A 21,172-nucleotide genomic window follows, 5' to 3' on the forward strand; every position below is an offset into this window, starting at 1 on the left:
CTCGGTCCCACCACAGGCTGCTGGATGGGGGCAGAGCCCAGGGGCATCAAATACTGTTCAGTGAAAGGGTTCCAGGGCTGCCCGCCCCACTCAAAGGTCAGCAGTTACAGACTGATCAAGAAGAAATGCGCAGAGTCACCTGAGTGCCCCAGTTAGGCGTTCCGTGGGGACGGACTGAGGAAGAACAGCGGCTGCACCACGCTCCAGACATTTCTGTTCTCCTGCTCTTTTTTTTTTAAGATTTTATCTTTCCTTTTTCTCCCCGAAGCCCCCCGGTACATAGCTGTACATTTTCAGCTGTGGGTCCTTCTAGTTGTGGCATGTGGGATGCCGCCTCAGCACGGCTTGATGAGCGGTGCCATGTCCACGCCCAGGATCCGAACTGACGAAACCCTGGGCCACTGAAGTGGAGTGTGTGAACTTAACCACTTGGCCACGGGCCCGGCCCCTGTCCTCCTCTTTGCCTTTTCTGTTTCCTGGACATTAGGACCACTGAGATTCCCTTGGATGACTCAGGCCCAGGGCCGCAATCTCTTTGGCTCACTAAATACTAACAGCTCGCAGGAGGGCCAGGCCCAGGAAGCTGGAGCATGGAGGTCAGCAGATCTGTATCTGCACATTGTCTTTGCCTGGCAGCACCTGACCTTGGAGCAGTCAAGCCCGAGCTGCTTTCCCAAGTGGGCTTCCTGGGCAGGGACCTCATCGGTCCTGTCTCCTTGCGGTGCCCAGGGGCCTGCACAGAACGCCCTCTCCATGCTCAGCCATGTGTCAGGCAGTGCCCTGAAGAGACGTGGCTACAGATAGACCATGTCCTTGTCAAGACACCACTGCCAAGTTATGGTGGTCTTAGATGGCTCTGGGGAAGACCTGGGAACACCTAGATCACTGGGATTTCGCTGGCCTGGTTCCCTCCCTTCTGGCATTCTCCCACTGGGACCCCTCTCAGAACCAGTCACTGCAACCTCTTCTCTGGGGTGTCAGAAGGAGCCTCTCCCACTTCCCCCTTCTTCTGCTTCAATTTTGATTGGAGGCGTTGTTGTAATTGCTAGCTTTGATCTTTTTCAATTAACTACTCAACTACTGGCTGCAATTCTCGTTAGGTAAAAGCTTCGATTGCTCTTTCCTGGTTGCTTAACGTGGGTTGAGTTGGACACCCACGCAAGGAGGTAAATGCCTGGGGTCAAAGACCTTCTCTTTGCTTCTAGAATGTTTACCCTGGTGGCATTTCTTGTTGACTCCTGGCATCCAATGCTAAATGATAGGACTGTAATCTGAAACTCTTCACAAGTGATTTTCCCCTGAATAAACATCAGAAGGACATTGCTTTCTCCCAGGCCTCCTTCGCCCTACTCACCGGCTCATACTTTCTGAGCAGGATCGCAGGCACCGAGTAGGTACCTGTGCCCTTTGGCAATGTTCTCAGTTAAATTAGAGGTTCCAAAGAATGTGTCCTTTGAAAGGAAATGGCACCACCATTTCCATGGAGCGAGGGGGTCAGAGCAACTCCGAGATCTGCCACCATCCCAGGCTGCTTGGGAGAGTGGGCAGGACAGACTGAAACAGGTGTTCATGTGGAGGGAGCCCCCGAGAGACCTCATGGAGCCCCAGGACATGAGGGCTGAAGGCACCACCGCCGGCCCTGAGCCTGGGCAGCTGGAAAGCCCTGACATTCGACGCGCAATGGTACGGAGTGCAGGTAACTTGAATGACAGATGCCCCACCTCAAATGGGAGCAGCCCAGTTAGGCAGGAGATGGGGCTGCCTGGCAGGCGGCTGTGAAACTGTTGAGGGAAGGCCTGAGCCAGGCCCTGGCCCACAGCATTCAGAGCAACCACACAGGAAAGCAAATGAAACCTCAATTCATGTCAATATTTGTAAGTTGCAGGCAGTTACTTACACGGGAACATCCAACTAAAACATCAGCCAGTTATCATTCCACTAAAGGCAAAAGCTTTTTGAGTACCTACCATGTGTCAGCTATTGGAGCAAGGATGTGGGAGAGAGATGAACAAGACTCAGGAGCTGCCTTGAGGATGTCACAAGGTAATTGACAAGAATTACTCCGTACTCTATAGGAATATGTGTTGAAGGACACAGTGGGTCCCAGCCTTCAAGGGGCTTACAGTGTTAGTCCAGGCAGCCGGAAAGAGACCCTCTCCCACACTGTTGATTCAAGCATAAATTGGTGCGATCCTTTTGGAAGGCACTTTGGAAATATGCATAAAAATGTAAAATATGCATACTCTTCAATCCACAATTCTACTTCTTGGTGTACCTATGTTGGAAAAATACTTTCACAAATATTTTTTATAACATGCATTTTCAAGGATGTTTATTGCAGTATTTGTCACAGGGACAAACAAGGGAAAGATGCTCATCAACGGCAGAACGGCTAAAGAAATCATGGTATAGCCACAGCACGAACTGCCTGCAGCTATGGTGCTAGCCTTTATGAAATCGCCATCCTGGTTCTTTTTGACCTAAAAAAATGGTAATTTCATATACTGAACAGAGGATGAGAGCTACCCCTGTGCCTCCGTTTCTTCAGCTTTAAAATGGGGTTAATAGTATTGCCACCAGTCTCATAGGGTTAATGTGAGGATTTAATACAATAGCACACATAAAGCCCTTGGAACGGTGCCAGCACACGACCAGAGCCCAATAAATATTTGCTAATATCACTATGTGTATGTATTAACATGGAAAGATCCAAAATACACCATTTGGAGAAAATAATTATATGTATATGTTTACAAAGGTTGATAAAGTATGAACTCATTTGTGAGGGGGAAAGCGTGTGTGTGTGTGTATCTGTCTGTCTGTGTCTGTGTTTGTGTGTGAATGCCTAAGAGCAGGGCTAGAAAGCTACCTTCCAAACAGTTCCTAATGGTTAACACTGGAAGAGGGAGTGGGGCTGGGGGAGGGGAGGAGGAGATGCCCTGTCATGGTTCGTCAGGTCAGGGTTCGAGAAGCAGAGCCAGGGCAGATATGCAGACACCTGAAAAGGGAGTGGCCTCAGGGAATTGACCTTATTCACCTGTGGGGCTGTCAAGCTCTCTGTAAGGGTGTTGTCTCTGCAACTCATTGCGGAGTTTCAAGTCCCAGGAGGAAGTCAGGAGGGGGGTGTGGATGTAAAATGGGGTGATCAAGAGGTTGGAACCCCCAAGCACAAGCTGCAGCCCTACGAGGACAGAATGAAACCCGGGTCAGTTCTTACTGCATCCTCCATGGATGGGGTGGGGGCCCTGCAGAAGCTGCGCCCTCAGTCAGGGAGCAGACACACACACCCGGCCCAGGAATCAGAGAAGCTGGAAGGGTACGGGAGATGGAGGAGCAGTTGCAAGCCCAGCTGCTGCTTAACGCTGAGGAGGTGAATCAGCAAATCAGCAACAACACGTGTGAGCTACAAAATGGCAGGGCTTCCCTTCCATCTGTCAAATCTCGTAAGTGTGTCCCTTGTGGCCCTCCTTACCCAGAAACAAACAAGAAAGGGAATTCTGGGAAATGTAGTCCCACCCAGCCTGACACCTTACAAAGCCATCAAGGAAATTTTACGTTTTCCTCTATATACTTCTGGATCATTTGAATTCTTTTACAATATGACTATATAAATGAATTTCTTGTGAATAAAAAACCTGAAACACTTTGGGGGGAAAAAAGGAACAAAACCTCTTCTACACAGCGAGATTGGTGTTCACTTGTATTGCTGACGGCCCGTCGAGATGAGTGAGAAGTTAGCCCCCTCTCCGCTGTCACCTGTCTGGTCCTGGCCACCATCACCTCACACTGGGCTCTTGCCATCGCCTCCTAACTGGCTTCCCTACTTCTGCCCGACTCTTCCATTCTGTCCCCACTTCAGCCAGAATGATCTTTTCTAAATGCAAATTAGGTGCTGCTGTGTGCCTATTTTAAAACACTCCCGTGATTTCTCCTTGCCTTTATTGTGAAATCATCAATCATAACTCCTTACTCTGATCCAGAAGTCACTGCTCTCTCTGTCTGTCTCTGTCTGTCTGTCTCTCTCCCCGCCCCTACCCTCTCTCCTTCAGTGGGCACAGAGCCTTGTGTGCTATAAAATAACTATGCGTGTAATGGTAATAGGCTGGCTACTCACTTGTGACCCGCTATGTGCAACATTATGCCAGGTGCCCTGGATGCATAATCGGATTGAATACCCAGAGCATCTCTACAAGATTTTCCTGCCCCCATTTTACAGACAAGGACACTGAGGCTTAAGGGACCTTGAGAAACATGCTGAGTCTCACAACCAGTGAGGGACCCACCAGGACTGGAGCCTGGCTGTGTCTGACCCCCTCATCACGAGCACGGTATTCAGCAGCCACCCATCCTGTGAATAAGCTCTCCTCTCCCTGTCACCTGACTTGTGAGTCTGTAACTGTCTTCCTGCTGGACCGTCGGCTCCAGGAGGTAGGAACCTGACTCATACGTTTGCTGTTACATCTCCAGGCCCTCGCATCGTGCTGTACACACTAGGTCGCCAAATAGCGTTTGTCAAAAGCATCAACGTGCCGGCACTGTGCCGGGTTCTGGAGTTAAGGCTAGAGTTAGGGGGAACCGATGCTGCAGTCCTTGCCTCAAGGGGCTTGTGTCCTGTAAGAGGGGAGACAATCTCACGCTGTGTCCCAAGTGTGATAAATGCTCGGGAGGGTACTGGTGGGAGTAGAATTGGGTGCACAGCCTGGCCTTGGGCAGCCAGGAGTAGGGCACAGAGAGGCGTCCGGAGGGATTTGCAGAGTGACAGCAGGATGCGGGTCACACGGAACCATTCAGCTTCATCTCGCTGACTCCCGTGTACTTCTGCTTTGGGGCTTATCTGTGCTCCATGGTCATTACCGGAATAGATTGGTCCTGCCCATCCATCTCTTAGAGGAAATCAGGGCAGCAATAGAAACAGGTTTCTATGCAGTGGTAACAAACTGTCCCTTTGTTCCCACTAGCATGGCTGCTCTGCTAGGACAGGGCTGTGCTTCAGCCCTCCCTAAACATTTAATTTTCTTCCCTAACTTGCCACTTCTAGGTCCCACCAATGTCACTGCCTGTGGGACAACTCACTGGGGGCCTGGCGTGTTCTCCACTCCTAGAAATAGGTAGACACTTTTCATTGTCGAGGAAGGGGACCGTTTTTAATGCTACTCATAGCTACTGGATGCCTGGATGTGTCGGTAACTTACTCGGTGCTCTGCACTTTAATTCTCACGAAACCCTGTGAGGCAATCCCATTCTAAAGATTAGGACACTGACATGCTGTGAGGTTCACTTGTCCAAAGACCCACAGTGCTCACCGCTTAGAAACCAGATGGCAATGCCTTCTAGAAAGTTCTGGTGCTCCAGTTCAAAAGCATCAGTCTCCAGCCTCGAGGAGAAAGGTTTTTCAGAGACAGCCAGTCAAGCCTTTAAACACGAGGGTTGGCTAGAGTCTAGACCACACCTGCTTGTCTTTGTGTGTGTGTGTGTGTGTGTGTGTGTACAGGGCGGGTGACGAGTGAGTGAGTCCTCTACTAAATGTGTACCCCATTAACAGGTGACAAACAAGGGGTATGACCTTCACGGAGGACTCGCCCGTCCAGCTGCTGACCTTCAGCTTTCGTTTCATTTCACTAAAATTTCATTTTGAAGCTCCTACATTGCTATAGCTTTCATCACCATTTTCACAAGCTCCTACCAAGGATGTTGCAATAGTTTCAGTTAGGCCTCTGAGACACTGGCGCTAATTTATCCTTGCCCTCCAGGTGCTGGTGTTTCTGCTTCCTCGTACCACAGTTCTTCATTATTCCTGGTGCGCTCAAGTGTCTTAAATGGGAGAGAAAAATTGGGTATTTAGTGTTCTTTGATGGAGTTTATGAGTATCCCAATTAGTCATTTCCCAGGATATTAAGAATTCTGTACATCATATCACGTTGCCTTTCACAGCTCTGTAAACACAAGGGCATGAATTCTTGATGGATTCAGCCTTTCTGATGTATTTTTCCCCAAGGTACTTAATCAAGGAATGCAAGCCGTTTGCCTTTGCCAAGCTTCCACTCCTGCCCTGGAGACCACAGTGGAGTATTTCTCATTTTTCCTTCTTCGAAACCCTTTCAAGGACCGGGGTCTGGGCTGAAATGATCCAGACTTTACTCCTAGAAGTTGCTTTCTGCCCCAGCTGGGAGGGCAGAGCCGTCCCCCTTGGTCATGAAGGGTGTGTGAAATAAACGTCTGTCTGTTGTTGTGGTTTGTTCCAGAGCTGGTGATGTTGCTGGAGTGGTGGTCGGGCACGGAGTGCATCATCCACACAGACCCCCGGGCCTACCCCAAGTATGGAAAGGAAAATGCCATCGTGGTTCTGAACCACAAGTTTGAGATTGACTTTCTCTGTGGTTGGAGCCTGGCCGAACGCTTTGGGGTTTTAGGGGTAAGTCAGACGCGCATTTACCCGCCTCGCACACTCTGATTTCTCTTGATCAACACCATAACTTGCCTTTTTGCTCTCAATCATTTAAGATTTGCAGAAGTGTTAACAGAGTTTCTACTTGATGAAAATTCTTAACCAACTGCTTTTCCTTCTGGCTTGGAATCAAAATGAACATCTTACGAGCAACAGTAATATTTATTCGGCAATGACTATGTGCTGGGCGGCATCTTACATACCATTAGTTCATTTACTCCTTACAGAAACACTTATGAGTATGTAATACACGCCCTCCCTTTTTAAAAAGCTGAGTTTAATCCGCTCAGGGTCACACAGCTATTAAATGGATTTGGATTGGAGCTTGTCTAGTTTGAGGCCACTTCATATTCTTAATCTCTGTGCTCTGCTGTTTTCCTGCCTACCGGGCAGGATTCACCTCTGAATTTTCATCTTTGTGGGCTTAAGTTGAATCCCTAAGCGAGAGATGGAATTGCAGAATTCAGATTAAATGTGAAATTCTGTTTTTCTCCAACTAGCTTGACTTCTTGTATGCCTTTGGGACCCGCTCTCTTTGCTTGACTTTTGTCGTCTTCAACACGTCGAGGTGTGTGAGGGCTGAGCCCGTATCAGGTAGCTGACTCGAGTCGGGGCTCAGGTGTTCCAACAGGAATCACGCCGCGTATTGGCCCAGAACAGGGGAAGGCTGTGACAGCTCGCACCAGAACTTGGGGATCATGTTTTGTACCTGGGAAGAACCCCCGCAGCTAAACAGGGGGGATCCTTACATCACATTATTTTTGGTGGCCCAGATAGACCAAATCACAGTGTTTGGAATGTAGAAGAGTGTAGACCATGGGGAGAAGATGGCACTACAAGTGTCCGTGGGTCTGATCCCCATCATGTCCAGTCCCTGATGAGCCCACGTGGTCTTGGAGTCAGCAACGACACTTTGGGTCCTGTTGACTCTGCCTGTTTGGGGAGATTCTTGGCTAAACAGGACTACGCAGCCTTGGGACACATTTTTATATTCTTTTAGGCATTCATGCATTTTTAAATTTGGGAAAAAGGATAGAGAAGGAAATGTGCTTAGAAACAAGCCCCATTAATGTCTTTAGGACAAATGACACTCATTATTAAGCAGTTAATCTACCAAAAGGCAACTAAGGCCTTGAGCAGTTTTGTTTTGTTTTGTTTTGTTTTTTGAGGAAGATTAGCCCTGAGTTAAAGATTGCTGCCAATCCTCCTTTATTTGCTGAGGAAGACTGGCCCTGAGCTCACATTCATGCCCATCTTCCTCTACTTTCTATGTGGGACGCCTACCACAGCATGGCTTGCCAAGCAGTGCCATGTCCGTACCCAGGATCTGAACCAGCGAACCCAGGGCTGCCAAATCGGAACGTGCACACTCAACCACTGTGCCCCCAGGCCAGCCCCTTGAGCAGTTTTCTAAGAGATAGAAACCCTGAGTTAAATCACAGTCGCTACATTAAGGCTTCTAGAAAACTAGATTGCCTGGGGATGAATGCATCTGAAAGGATTTCTAGAAAAGTACGAGGTCCTCCTGCCAACCGTTTTCTCCTTTGTTTTCCTATTTTTCCTTCCAGTACTGACTTGATATCTGCACGCCCACATGTGTGTGTTCGAATACATTTCCAGGAACAAAACCCCAAATCCTGGTATCTACCTTTCGCTGTGTTAGAGCTGGTAGGCAGAGATCTCAGCTACAGCCTGTGGTTTTATTCTCTGAGAGGAGGCTACCCCTTAAAATACCATAATCCTGACCCCATCGTGGACAGATGACTAATGACCGGGTTCTTCTTCTGTTACGGGAGACAGGGCACCTGGTGTCTTTGCATCTGGACTCCTAGAATACCAGTTCTGTGGCCTTAGAGCTGGACTTCCTGACATGCCAATGTCTTCCCGAACGCTGGTTCCCGAGTGCAGTTTAGGGGCAGCTGGTGATTTTCCAGGCTTCCCACGTGGCTTTTGGTGGTGTTCATGCTCGGAATGTGAAAATACACATCGTTTGGGCGCTGGAGCCCCCGTGGTACAGTGACAAGTCTATCAGACTCGGAGGTGCTTTCCAGTTCCCGTGGTTGTACCCCTGGGTAGCTTTATGACCACGAGCTCTTTCTCTGTGATTATGCTGTTTCTAATGCTCATGATATGATTATTTACATTTTATAAATATACTCCCAGAGCCTTCGTGAGGGTAAATAATTTGCCCCAGGATGGTAACTAGCAAGTCTGATTTCAGGGCTCTGCTCTTCTCTCTGGAAGGTGCTGGGAGGAAAAGCTGCAGGGGCCCCAGGGGCTCGAGATCTGCTCCAGAGATGGGGAGCCCTCCGTCAGAAAATGACCAGGGCCAAATGCAGGCAGGGACCAGGCTTCCAATTCCCTCCCAGCTCGTTGTCTGCGCAGGGCTCGTTTTGAGGTGTGAGGCTGTCAGTACCTTCATCGGGCCAGGGATGGAGAAAGCAGGAGCTAAGGAAGCAGGGGCACGAACAGAGAGGCTCATGGAAGCACAATGATGTCCAGAATCAACAGCGAGAGGTGGACTCTCCACTGTGCTGAGAGGAGAAGTAACACGTGGAGAGGGGCCCAGGACTGAGAGAGGACCCAGGACTGAAAGGGGAGGCTCCCGCAGAGTGGTAACTCCATCTCAGCACCATTTAGGGTTTTCCCACGGAGACTTTGAAATCCGTGCTGGCTTTACAAGTCTGAGCACAAGGATGAGAGCGCCAATGACCTGGAATTTATTACACAGAAGGCCCATCCCCCAACAGCACAGGGCCTCATCTCCAACCTTGATTTCTTAATCGAATACCATATTTATCAGATTTCATTTATTACCATGAAAAACCGAACAACTACTGTTGCGTGCAAAGGAGCATGAGCATTGCCACTTTATTTTGAGACTGTTGTCGGGAATTTAGCAGTTTTAGGAGATTCCACCTAGCGGTGAAGTAGGCAGGTCTCAAAACCTTCGCTTGGGATGGTGCATCTCCCATTCTCACTGGAACTTGAGGACCCTGCTCAGGGGGGCCTTCAGGTTTTCTGGATTCTTGCTAAAGTGCTTCCTGGAGCCCCTGAGTTCCCGCCAGAACCGGAGAGAGGGTGGAGAGGGGACAGGAGGTGAACGGGGTCCCCATTCCTCCAAACATTGGAGAAACAGCCAGGGCTGTGGCCGTACAAATTCTGATGAGGCCGCGTGCTGGCGGAGAGTGGGCGCCTCCAGGAGAGGATGAGTGACCTAGTAGCGGGCTCCGGCCGGCTCAGGCGGAAGCTGCCAGACTGTTCTGTAGGTGGAATGTCCTCCCTTCATACAGCGAAGAGTTTACCACCAATGTGTGTCTCCTGGAGCAGCTGAGGTCCAGCAAGAGGGCACGACGCCAGACGAGCTCCCGGCCTCTTTCCAAAGTGAGCCATCCTTCCCGCTCCCCTGGAAAGGATGCGAAAGAGCATCCACTTCCAGGAACTGCTCAGTGGCACCTTTCGTCCTAAATGACCTTCAAAAGAAAATCACCTGCTTCGTCTCTTTTTTAAAATAGCACACGATGTTAAGACCCTCTGGAGCCTGGGAAGTGTGCTTTTTAGAGAAGAAGGGACCTATGGAAGGTTCCTGACAGGGCATTTTTTATCCTCCCATGTAACAGCCCAAGAAGAAGTGACTTTGAATAGAAGCAAGTAGAATTTGCAGAAATTCTTGACAGTGGGGCTATTAAATGTGAAATCGGTTTTGGAGGGAAAGTGATGAGATTCTCTTAAAAAAGAAAAAAAAGAGGCTTTCAACCGTTGCCAAGCATCTGAGGCCCCGTGTGCTCCTTCCGGTAGCTTCTCCCCAGAGGCACAGGTTTCCCTCTAAGCTGGCATTTCACAGCAGAGCCGGGGCACCAAAGGCTCTGGTTATGATCTTTGAGGAACACAAGGACTCTTTCGTCCCTGGGGAGATGTGTGACCTTTGACAGTTGACAGCATGTGTCACTAAAACACCAAACAAACCGGAGCGTGCAATGCAAAGGGTCAAGGCTTCGACGCTTCAGGTCGCTGTTTACTTAGCTTTTTGCACCAGTAATACATGTACATGCTACTTCAAGGCGGCCCCGGAAGGTGACCTGAGATCATGTTTGTTGGGTCTTTGAGCAGCGCCAGGCCCCGCTCAGCAGTCCATAAACAGGAGCAGAGACTGTCGATATTTATCTGCCGGTTGGGATGGCTTGGAGGGTAACCTGGAGGCCAGCTGGGAGATTTTTCTTCAGCCTTTTAAAGAAGCCATACTTAGCAGATATCTATGGCAGCATCGCAAGTCCCCAAACTTGATCCAACTAACACGTATTATCTCAGTTTGTGTGGTCTGGGGGCCAGGCGCAGCTCAGCGGGGGGACCCGGCAGGGGACTCTCGGGAGGATGCATCCATCACTTCTGTCACATTCTGTTGGTTGGGAGTGAGTCGAGGAGTGCAGCTCACACTCCAGGAAAGTGGGGTGGGCTACACACTTGAATTCCAGGAGGTGAGGATCCCTGGGGCCAGTGCAGAGGCTGCCTGCCACACCACAGCATGCCCATTAGTTTCAGACCTCACGTTTTCCATTTAGGGAACCTGTTACAGCTCGGCCTGAAGACAGATTGAATTTCTGTGGTATTCCTTCATACAGGGAGAAGTAGAAGGAAGAGAGCAGAAATTATTATTCCTAAGCGGAGGGCACTCTGTCCAACGTCACTCGCATAGCTCCGTGCTGCCTTCTCAACATGAGGACTTGCGATGACGATGACAGCCATGGATGCATCTTTAAAATATTTACCCAACACAAGTGCATTGTGGATATTTCCTGGAGAAGACACTGTGTGGGTGCCGCGGAGATACAAAGATGGATTGAAAGATACAGTCCTTGTGCTCAGTGACTTTGTAATAAATAAAGAGAGGTGAGGAAGGGACTTCCATACCTACCCCACGATGCAGGGCTTTGAGAGAGCCACAGGAAAGGACGGACTGTCCACTTGGGGCCGCAGGAGTGGGCAGGCATGGGTGAGACCCAGTGTGTTTAACCTCAGACCAGTCAGCTGTCCAGCAGCATCCTGGGGGTCCTCTGTTGTTCTGAGCGTCACTCCATTGGGGTCCCAGAGGTCCCAGGGGAGAAGCGGGGGCCACCATGGTAAAGGTGGAATTTACGGGGACAAGTTTTGGCAGTTGGGGCAGCTCTATTGACCAACCTGCAGGGAAGAATTTCAGTATTTTAACAACTGGTGTAACATTTCGGGATTTACCAGCACACTGACCATTGGCTCCCAGGAATAGAGAAAGCTTCCAGAAGGTGATGACGTTGGAACAAGGCCTTGGAGAATGGCATGATTTTAGGAGAGATGAGAAAGCCAGGTGAAGGGGTACTTCTGAGGCCAGGGAGGGAGATGGGAAGAAGGCTGAAGGGAGGTCAAGAGTGGTACACCCACTCAGTGAGGACACAGCCAGTCACCACGGTCCTGGGCTGTGCAGACAGATCCTTCTCCATCTGGGTCTGGCCAAGTGTGCACGTTTGCCCTCCCACACAGCCTCATTTCACTGGCCACCAGCTCTGTGTCTCAAGGTCACTCTGGGGTGATTTTGGAGTTGCTGAACCAAATCAGAAGGAAAGGTCTGGGCGTCAATGCTGCCGTCTTGCTGTACTTGCCTGGGCAGACGTAGCGGTCGGCACGGCTCTCAGTAAGACGACTCACAGATGACATAAAACCCTAGCAAGTCACTCAGGAGCTGAAACAAGAACTGAACCCAAACTGTGGGTGTTCCAACTTGATTTTGCCATGACGCTTCTGGTCATTAACATTAAAGACGGTTCCTTCTATAAAAGACCACACATCGCTGAAAACCCACATTTCTTCAACTTTGATTATAAAGGGCCCACGTTTCTAATTGAAATCTTTCTGCAGGAAAAATGTTGACGCAGATTTCTTTAGAAAGTCTACATGAATGTTGTTTCCTATAAACCTCCATCCATGGAAACATTCCCCCAAATGGTAATTTCCTGTGTTTTATTTTTGAACGTGTAAAACTTAGCAAAACCATGGATGCTCTGAAAGATGAATCTACGCCTTCTGTGCTCAGGTATCACGAACAATTCTTTCTTTTTCTCTCTACTTACTCCAGAACAGTTCTCTGATAAAGTAGCAGGGGAGAAATAGATGTGTAGGCAGAAAAACCCAAAACACAAAAAACAAACCCAACGGCTCAGAGTCCTCCAGATGTGGACCTGAATCCTGGCTCCTGAGTTGACCCGCTCTGTGACCTTGGCGAGGTTATCTGACTTTTCTGAACCTCAGTTAATAATTCCCATTTCGTGGTGGTGTAAGGGTTTAATGAATAGATAGGATATAAGGAATATACGTTTGGCTTTAATGAATAGATGGATGTAAGGGTTTAATGATTATAGTGAAATACCTAGTTGGCGTGCCTCGTGCGAAGTTGGCATGCCATAATTCTTAGTTCCCTGGACTCTAATTAGTTTCCCTTCATTTGTATTTTCTTATTATGAAAAGTAGGGTAAAGTGTGGAGGACAGAAGGGAGATCGAATCCTGGGTCCTTCATACACATGTGTCAAGTTCCCTTTGGCTGCAGAGAGACAAGAAGTATCTAGATGCGGAGAAGGGTTTTCTGTTTTCCTTTCCAACAGATACACCTGCAGCTGTGGTTTTGCCAGCTGACGGGGTGGTTTTGCACAACCCTTAACACTGCGACCACATGGGCGTGCAGGAGAGCTCCCCCCTCCACCCGAGCCCTCACGGGTCCATCAGCAGCTCTGTCACATGGCCCTCCGGGCACCACCCACTGCACTGGGAGTGGGCAGGGATGCCCCTTTTTCCTCTAAGTACTCAGCAGTTAGGCCAGGTGTGCTGGGATCTGGATTATACAGACAGGGAACCCAAGAGAATGGCGGCGGGGTGAAATCCCGTACGACTCAGGGAGCCAGGTGAGTCACTGGTCAAGGAAGGAAGTCAGCAGCTCACGGGAAATACAAGTGCACATTGAGTTCGTAACTGAATATACTGCTGGAGATGTTAGCGTGCACTTTATTTTTAAAAGAGTAGTCCTGAGGTAGACATAAGAAGGTCTTCTTTTTACTGAACGGAAACCTCTGGCAATGTCTTTAACAAGCCAAAGTCTGGGGCCTGACTGGGGGCAGAGTGGTTAAGTTCATGCACTCTGCTTCGGCAGCCCAGGGTTCGCAGATCCCAGGCGTGGGCCTACACATCGCTCATCAAGCTACACTTGATGGTGTCCCACATGTAAAAACATAGAGGAAGACTGGCACAGATGTTAGCTCAGGGCCAATCGTCCTCACCGAAAGAAAAACCAAGCCAAAGTCAGATCACACTGACCGACTGGAAATCCCGTTATACAACCTTCAGCAAACTACAAAAGCCTGTGAATTTGCTCTGGGAACCGACTCTGCGTTGCCCCACAACTGCTCCGTCTGTGTCACATCCATCTGCTACCAGCTCCGGGCCCTTCCGTGTCCCCGTCTTCCTGTGCTTCCTTCACTGTTTTGATCAAATACCCACTGGCTGGAAGGTGCTGGGTCCAAGCAAATGGCTCCCGTTACCTTCTGCCCTTGAGGAATCCTGTTCCCCACCCCCAACCCCCGCCCCTGGAATGCCTTCTGCTCTGTCTCCCTATCTGCCCAGGCCTAGGGCCACCTCAGAAGGACTCAGGCTGGCCTTTCAGAACAGAGGCTGGGAAGGGGCCACTGGGGTCTGTGCCCGCAAAGGGGGTTACAGGGCCTTGTGCAAGGAGCTCCTCTCGTAGCTGTTTCCTCCTGGAGCCCTGATCCCACGGCCCTGCGTCAGCTGTGACAAATACCCCGCATCCAAGAACCTCGGCATTTGTCCCCAACCCCTTCATCTCCCTACACCTTCGTCTGCACACCCGTCAAACCAAGAAGAGTTTGGGGCTTGGTAAGAGAAGGATGTCGGCCAGGTGGGGGAAGCTGTGGTCAAGAGCCAACGAGCTCTGAGATTCTGCTCGACCTTGACAAATAACACATGGGTATTTCCAGTCTAAGAGAGAAATTCCCAGAGAGAGCTTTCGTTTCATGTTTGTTGTATGCATTTCTCCTGTGGCTGTGACTAAATCGTGGAACAGTGTTCATTTTGTCTGGGAACTCTCTTGAGATCTTTCTGGAAGGGTAAGTTCCCAGCAGTTGCCTCTTTAGCATCAGAGAAGGAAGAAAGGAACGCAATATAAGCAGAACGAGGCCACATGTGTGTTACCCTAGTTGACACAAATTGAGGCTCTCGTCTTTTGACACACACACACACCTGGTTCGGTATTTTGAGCTCCAGTCTTATCTTCCACATTTTACTGAGGCTAGAGATTTCACTTTCAGAGACACACTCTCGTCCCATCTTCCCTTTCTTGGCCCCATCTCTTGTGCTGGAGAGCATGTCTGTTCAGCAACTTATTTGCAGAGTTTTAGTGTCTGAAGTAGCATCGAAATTGCTAGCTTTCTGCTTCACTCTTCCCACTAGACTTTGAGACCTCAAGGTCATGGATAAGTATATCCATCTTTGTGCTCCCGGCGCCTGGCACAAAGGAGGTATTTCACAAATATCTGTTGCATGGGCAGAACAGTTTTGAGGTTAAAGTTCACACATCACACATCGAAACAGAGACTGAGCTGTTGGTGGACTTGCTAGTCTTCTGTTGTGATGGGGCTGGACAGCGTGGCTGGTCACCAATCTTAAACATCTGCAATGGGGTCTCGGGCTCACAGTCAAGAAAGAATTCAAAAGGTTAAAGTGTGGACGTTTTAGCCTGCTTATTATGAAAATCTTACTTGTTTTTGAAGTTCCACTTATGATACCCCATTTAGGTAGTTTATATATTTAGTAGAAATTAGTGACTGTGAGTGAACCCAAATGAGTGATGGGTGACCATCCTGGTAAACCTTCAGGGATGGGCCTACGTTTGGAAGCTGGGAAGAGAGATTTATGCAAACAACGCCTTGACCACAGACATCTTTTGTTCTCTGCTGGTCCCTACGGAGCGGTTAGAGGAGGTGGGTGGGCAGGTGACTGAAGAGGATGCCTTACAGGTTCCAGCCATCCTGCAGACCCAGCATCAACACTTAATTTCATCCTATCAACTGGCAGGTGGCCATGTTGGGAAAAACCTTAGCTAGAAAGTCCTGATTCCGCTCCTTTGTCACCACTGGGGCTGTGGAGCCAAGAGACATGAGGCAAGAGCCACACCGTCTCAGGGTTGGAACCCAGTGCCTCCTTAAGCAGTTTTTTCTAGCACCAGATGGTCTGCGCACCAGGGGTGACTGGAGGTGCCGACTTCGGGATTCAGGCGGCTGGCTGCTTGTCTGAGCATTGGGTGGTCCTCACTATGATTATGGGCTGCTTGATTAGACTGGTTAGGCAGCTGCGATAAGACAATTCTTCTCTCTCTCTCTCTCTCTGTCTCTCTCTCACACACACACACACACACACACTCGAAAGTTACATGAACTCTTAACCGTAGCATGTGACAGAATGGCAGCGTCTAGAAAACGACCAGGCGGTACATTACAGCTCCCTGCAGTTGTGGGTCACTCTGTGCTCCCTGTGAGCATTTTTGATTTTCTAGACACGCTTTTGTCTAGATGGGTCTGTTGATAAAACTAACTCATCAGTAAATCCCCTCAAGTCTGTCTTCACAATAAATTCAGAATCAATGAAATCGGTATCTTTTCTTGTACTTAAAGGCATTCCCATCCCCACAGAGAAACCTTTGCTCTGCCTGGGAGAGTCACGGTATCGATAGCATATTGATTTTCCCGGAGGGCTGTGAGCACATGGGAATCGTAAGTTTCCAGGCTCTTGGTCATAAATGAGTTAACTCTGTAAGTCTCTTAGCGCCATGCCCATCAGGGCATGCTTTGATAACTGTAACCTATTGTTATCACTATCTGCTAAAGCCTGGCTTAGAAAATGGGGTGAATTGAAAGAGACAGTCAGCCACTGTGCTCACGTGGTGGTGATATTAATAGCTACACATTATTCAACCCCTGTGTGTCAGGTTCTCAACTCTGTGCTTTTGTATATGCTTCCATATGTTATTAAATCTTGACAGCAACACTTTGAGGTAAGTATTACTTTCCTCATAATACAGCCAGGAACAAATAAGGCTCAGAAAGGTTAAGTATCGGGACCAAAATCACACAGCTAGGCCACAGTAGGCCCTGGTTAAAAGCAGGACTGTCTGATTCCACAGCTTTCCACGAGGTCCTATTGTCCCTGCCAAGGAAAGGAAATCGAGTGCAGTGTCTTTGATTTGGAAGATAAAAGTTTCTCCTTTAATATTTTAAAACATTTCTTATATCAAGTCAACGTGATCAACATCAAGGCCTAGACCCGTGGACAGCATCCCGAATTTTAAGGTTGAAAGATGTCATCATTCAGCATAAACACAGAAATCTCTTCTCTTCCTTTTGATCATCAGAAACAAACAGGCTGCTTTTAATTCAGAGCCTCACTTACGTTCCAGAAGCAAATGGTCAAAAATGTGCTGAAGTCAGTCACTTCTGAAAAGTGGCATTATTAGAGGGACATGGCAAAGTATTTTCCTGATTAGGAAGAAATACAGGAAAATCTACTAAAATTTAAAAATCACTCCCAAGCTGGCCACCCAGCTATAGCTACCGTTATTTTTTTCTGTTTTACTCTTTTCCGTAGAGTCACAATCAGACTGTGGACTCAGCTTTGATTCCAGATCTTTTAAAAATTTCGTATTATATAATAAGCATTTCCCTAGCCATTAACTATTCAGAGAAAACAAATATTAGTGGCTCTAAATGAAAGGCTGACAAACTTTGCAACTGACCAGATGGTGAATATTTTAGGCTTTGTGGACCATTAGCCTCTGTCACAACTATTCAGCTCAGCTGTTGCAGCCTGAAAGCAGCCGTAGGCAATGCGTACGTGAAAGAGTGGCTGTGTTCCGATAAAACTTTATTTATAAAAACAGGTAGCAGGGGCTGGCCTGGTGGTGTAGTGGTTAAGTTCATGTGCTCCACTTCGGTGGCCCCAAGGCTCACAGATTTCGATCCCGGGCACAGACCTCGCACCACTCATCAAGCCACACTGTGGCAGCACCCCACATAAAATAGAGGCAGATTGGCACTGATGTTAGCTCAGCGATAATCTTCCTCAAACAAAAAGAGGAAGATTGGCAGCAGATGTTAACTCAGGGCTAATCTTCCTCACCAAAAAAAAAAAAAAAAAAAAAAAGACAGGTAGTAGAGCAGATTTGGCGCATGGGCTCCAATTTGCTGAGACCTGCTCTATAGCATGACATTATTTACTGTATGGCATAGAGTATACACCATAATTCATCAAACTCTTCTACTGTGGGACATTCGAATGGTTTTCAGTGCTCTAACACAGTAAGATGGCAATGGACATATAGACTCTGAGGTCCCCTCCTTTGGTCTGCACATGGATCCCACATCACCGTCGAAGTGGCCACTTCCTTTTAGCAGCAGGCCATCCAAGGCCAACCACTAAGAGCCTCTTGGGTCTTGTGGGATGGAACCATTAATAGGAAGTGCCTCTGAGAGGACCTTTCCCACCAGATAGCTGTGATGACCACACGGGACCACTGCCTTCCCAGAGCCAACGCTGCTCTTCTAGAGGACATGACCCACCTCTCGGCTATGGATCAGATCGTCCTTTATGACTCCTTCATATTGCTATGAATTACTTTTCGGAATGAGTTCAGGAATATAAAGTTTTTTTAGGGCCAGACCAGGGGGCCTAGTGGTTGAGTCCAGCACGTTCTGCTTTGGCGGCCAGGGTTCGGTTCCTGGGCATGGACCTATACCACTGTCTGCCAGTGGCCATCCTGTGGCGGCGACTCAAATGCAAAAAGAGGAAGATTGGGGACCAGCCCAGTGACACAGTGGTTAAGTTTGTGCTCTCTGCTTTGGTGGCCTGGGGTTCGCCGGTTTGGATCCCAGGTGTGGACATGGCACTGCTTATCAAGCCATGCTGTGGCAGGCGTCCCACATATAAAGTGGAGGAAGATGGGCACGGTTGTTAGCTCAGGGCCAATCTTCCTCAGCAAAAAGAGGAGGATTGGCAGCAGATGTTAGTTCAGGGCTAATCTTCTTCAGAAAAAAAAAAAAAGTTTTTAAAAATGGTCCTAATCTACCAAGAAGACAAGTTGAGTTCATTGGTAAAGATTTTTTGTTTTGTTTTCATCTCAAAGGCTGTGAATAGGGAGGTGACTAAAGTGCAGGAAGCAGAGGACATGAGCACATTCCTGCTGACAGGAGGGCCAGGGGGAGGGGCCTCCCACAGCCTGAAACCTGCCAGTGGACACCCAGTGGAGGGGCTTTAAATGGCTCCTATGGGGAGAGTGGTGATCCCCAGGCGATTTGTTCTCATGCTTTTGAGTGACAGGCATTTCCTTCTCATTTATAGCGTGAGGGGGCAGCCATCAGGATAATTAACTCACCCTCTTAGGACACTGAAGTAACCCCGTGCTGCAAAGAAAGAAGCCGAATTCAGGAGAGATTTTTAACAGTAACGTGACTGGCCCTCTGTCACGGCACTTCTTGAGGCCGTAGCCAGCTCGAGATGGACAGAAACCCTGATTCCAGGGGCTTCTGCCATGAAGACATTCTGTTGCCTCTGACCACAGCACGGCTGCAGCCAGATGCCTCCTGGGTTGGCGCAGGGTCCCCAGTGGCCTCGGCATTCTAGGCTGTTGTCTCTGGGTCACCACAGGATGCTCAAAGCCGTGACACACTGAGCAACCATGCTCCTGGAGGAAAAGCAGCTGGGCCTCCTGGCTGTCTCTCTTTTTCTCAGGGAGCAATACTTTCCCAGAAGCCCCAGCAATATGCATCCCCAGTGGACCTCTGAGTCACCTGGGCCAGAACTGGGTCATATGCCCACACTAAGCTAAGGGGTCCGGGGGAACCCCAGGCTGGGCTGGCATCACTCAGGGTCACCCCTGGTGCCTGAGTATGTTGCCTTTCGAACAGAATGGAGAGTCTGTAAATGAAAGAGGAGGGGATACAGCCATTGCAAGGTGGCCAGCGTCTGACCCAGGAATTTGAAGTTCATTGACGTTTATCATGCATGGACTTTGGCCCCCGACAAAATTCTAAACTCCTGAATTCTAAATTCTCAGCTTCCCCAGCTGATAGCTGTGTGATTCTGGGCAAGTTACTTAACATCTCTGAGCCTCAGTTTGATCATCTGTACAATTGGGTACCTATTCCTATTGAACAGGATTTCTGTGGGGTGCACAGCCTGTGGCACATGATAAGCCCTCACCCCATGCACGAGGAATCCTCTGATCCACAGGGACTTGCCTCTGGGCCTCCTGGGTTCAGGGGCATACCCCGACCCTGGTCACCAGGAGATCAGCTAAGGCCACCCCGACCGTCCACGTCACCGCCTCTCACATCTGTGCCATTGATTGACTAATGATGGTTATTTCGAGGAGTGTCCTGACCAATCCCAAAATTAAGAGTGACAAATATAGAACCCAAACCCACTAGATCAAAGGCTGTTCTGGTGTCTCCCCCACCCCCCACTGCGCTGAATCCCCGGTTGTCCCTGGTCCAGCCCCACTCCCCACCCCCGTACAGCCTGGCTCGGCTGGTTAATGGCCCCTGCTGAGCAGCCCCGGGGGTTCAGCCTGCTGGTGGGCCAAGTCCTTCCTCTTGAGCAGCCTTGGGCCATCTCTGGCAGGTGCGCAAGCCCCACTTTCAGCCTTAGGGCTGAGCTGGCGAGGGGACAGGTGGAGGGCTCCCAATGTGAGCTGGGGATCTGAGCCTGACTCCCGGCCCCATCATCTCCCCGGCCACACGATCCAGAGAACCTTCTGCGGCCCGTTTCCTAGCCTGAAAGGAGAGAATTGCCGCCCCTGCCTGCAGATTCGGCAAGTTTGGCTTGAGTGAGATCTAGGGGAGTTTGGTAAACTGGTGTCACCCCCCTGCGTGATGGGCTTAGTGAGCAGAAGTGACAGTGACCACCTGGAGACGTCTGGAGGGTGACCTGAGCATCTCCAAGACCCTTAAATGCCCCTGGCTCTTCCTGGTGCCTGCCCTCCCCTATTGAGACCCAGGCCGCCTCCCTCCCCGCCCCCACATAGGACAGACTCAGCACAACCTTGACCCCTCGCTGACCGTACGGAGGCTCCAGGGTCAGTGGCTTCTTGCTTCACAGTGTTCCAGAACTGTCCGCTTTGGCCTTTGGAGAGCACATTTTCTTTTTCTAGTAACATCTCCAACAGCCACGGGGGAGGGCCCTCTTATCCCGCTCACAGAGCCCGGGCCCCTCCTCTGTTTCAGGGCTCCAAAGTCCTGGCCAAGAAGGAGCTGGCCTACGTGCCCATCATTGGCTGGATGTGGTACTTCACCGAGATGGTCTTCTGCACGCGCAAGTGGGAGCAGGACCGCAAGACCGTCGCCAAGAGCCTGCTGCACCTCCGGGATTACCCCGAGAAGTACTTTGTACGTAAGGCCCACACCAGCCCCGATGCACGCCCGCCCAGACAGCCGACATGCCGCCCGCGGCCCTGCCAGCCTGCCCGCGGCCTGCCACACTGTGCACACGTGGCCTTGGTCCTGCCCTCTGAACTTACTGGGGAAGAAAGAAATCCCAGGGTGCTCCTGTCACTCACACCCACACATTCACACTCAGGATGCTCCTGTCATACTCATACGCTCACACTCAGGATGCTCCTGTCACTCACATTCACACATTCACACTCA

General features: G+C 49.6%; 1 protein-coding gene across 1 annotated transcript in view; it reads left to right on the top strand.

The window, feature by feature from the left end:
- Positions 1-21,172, top strand: part of AGPAT4 (1-acylglycerol-3-phosphate O-acyltransferase 4) — a 123,354-nt gene that overhangs the window by 87,486 nt on the left and 14,696 nt on the right. The window contains 2 exon segments of the mRNA XM_046670392.1: positions 6,243-6,412; positions 20,750-20,911. Of these exon segments, the coding sequence (XP_046526348.1) occupies positions 6,243-6,412; positions 20,750-20,911 (332 nt within the window).

This window comes from Equus quagga, chromosome 8, assembly GCF_021613505.1.
Source record: "Equus quagga isolate Etosha38 chromosome 8, UCLA_HA_Equagga_1.0, whole genome shotgun sequence".
NCBI lineage: Eukaryota > Metazoa > Chordata > Mammalia > Perissodactyla > Equidae > Equus > Equus quagga.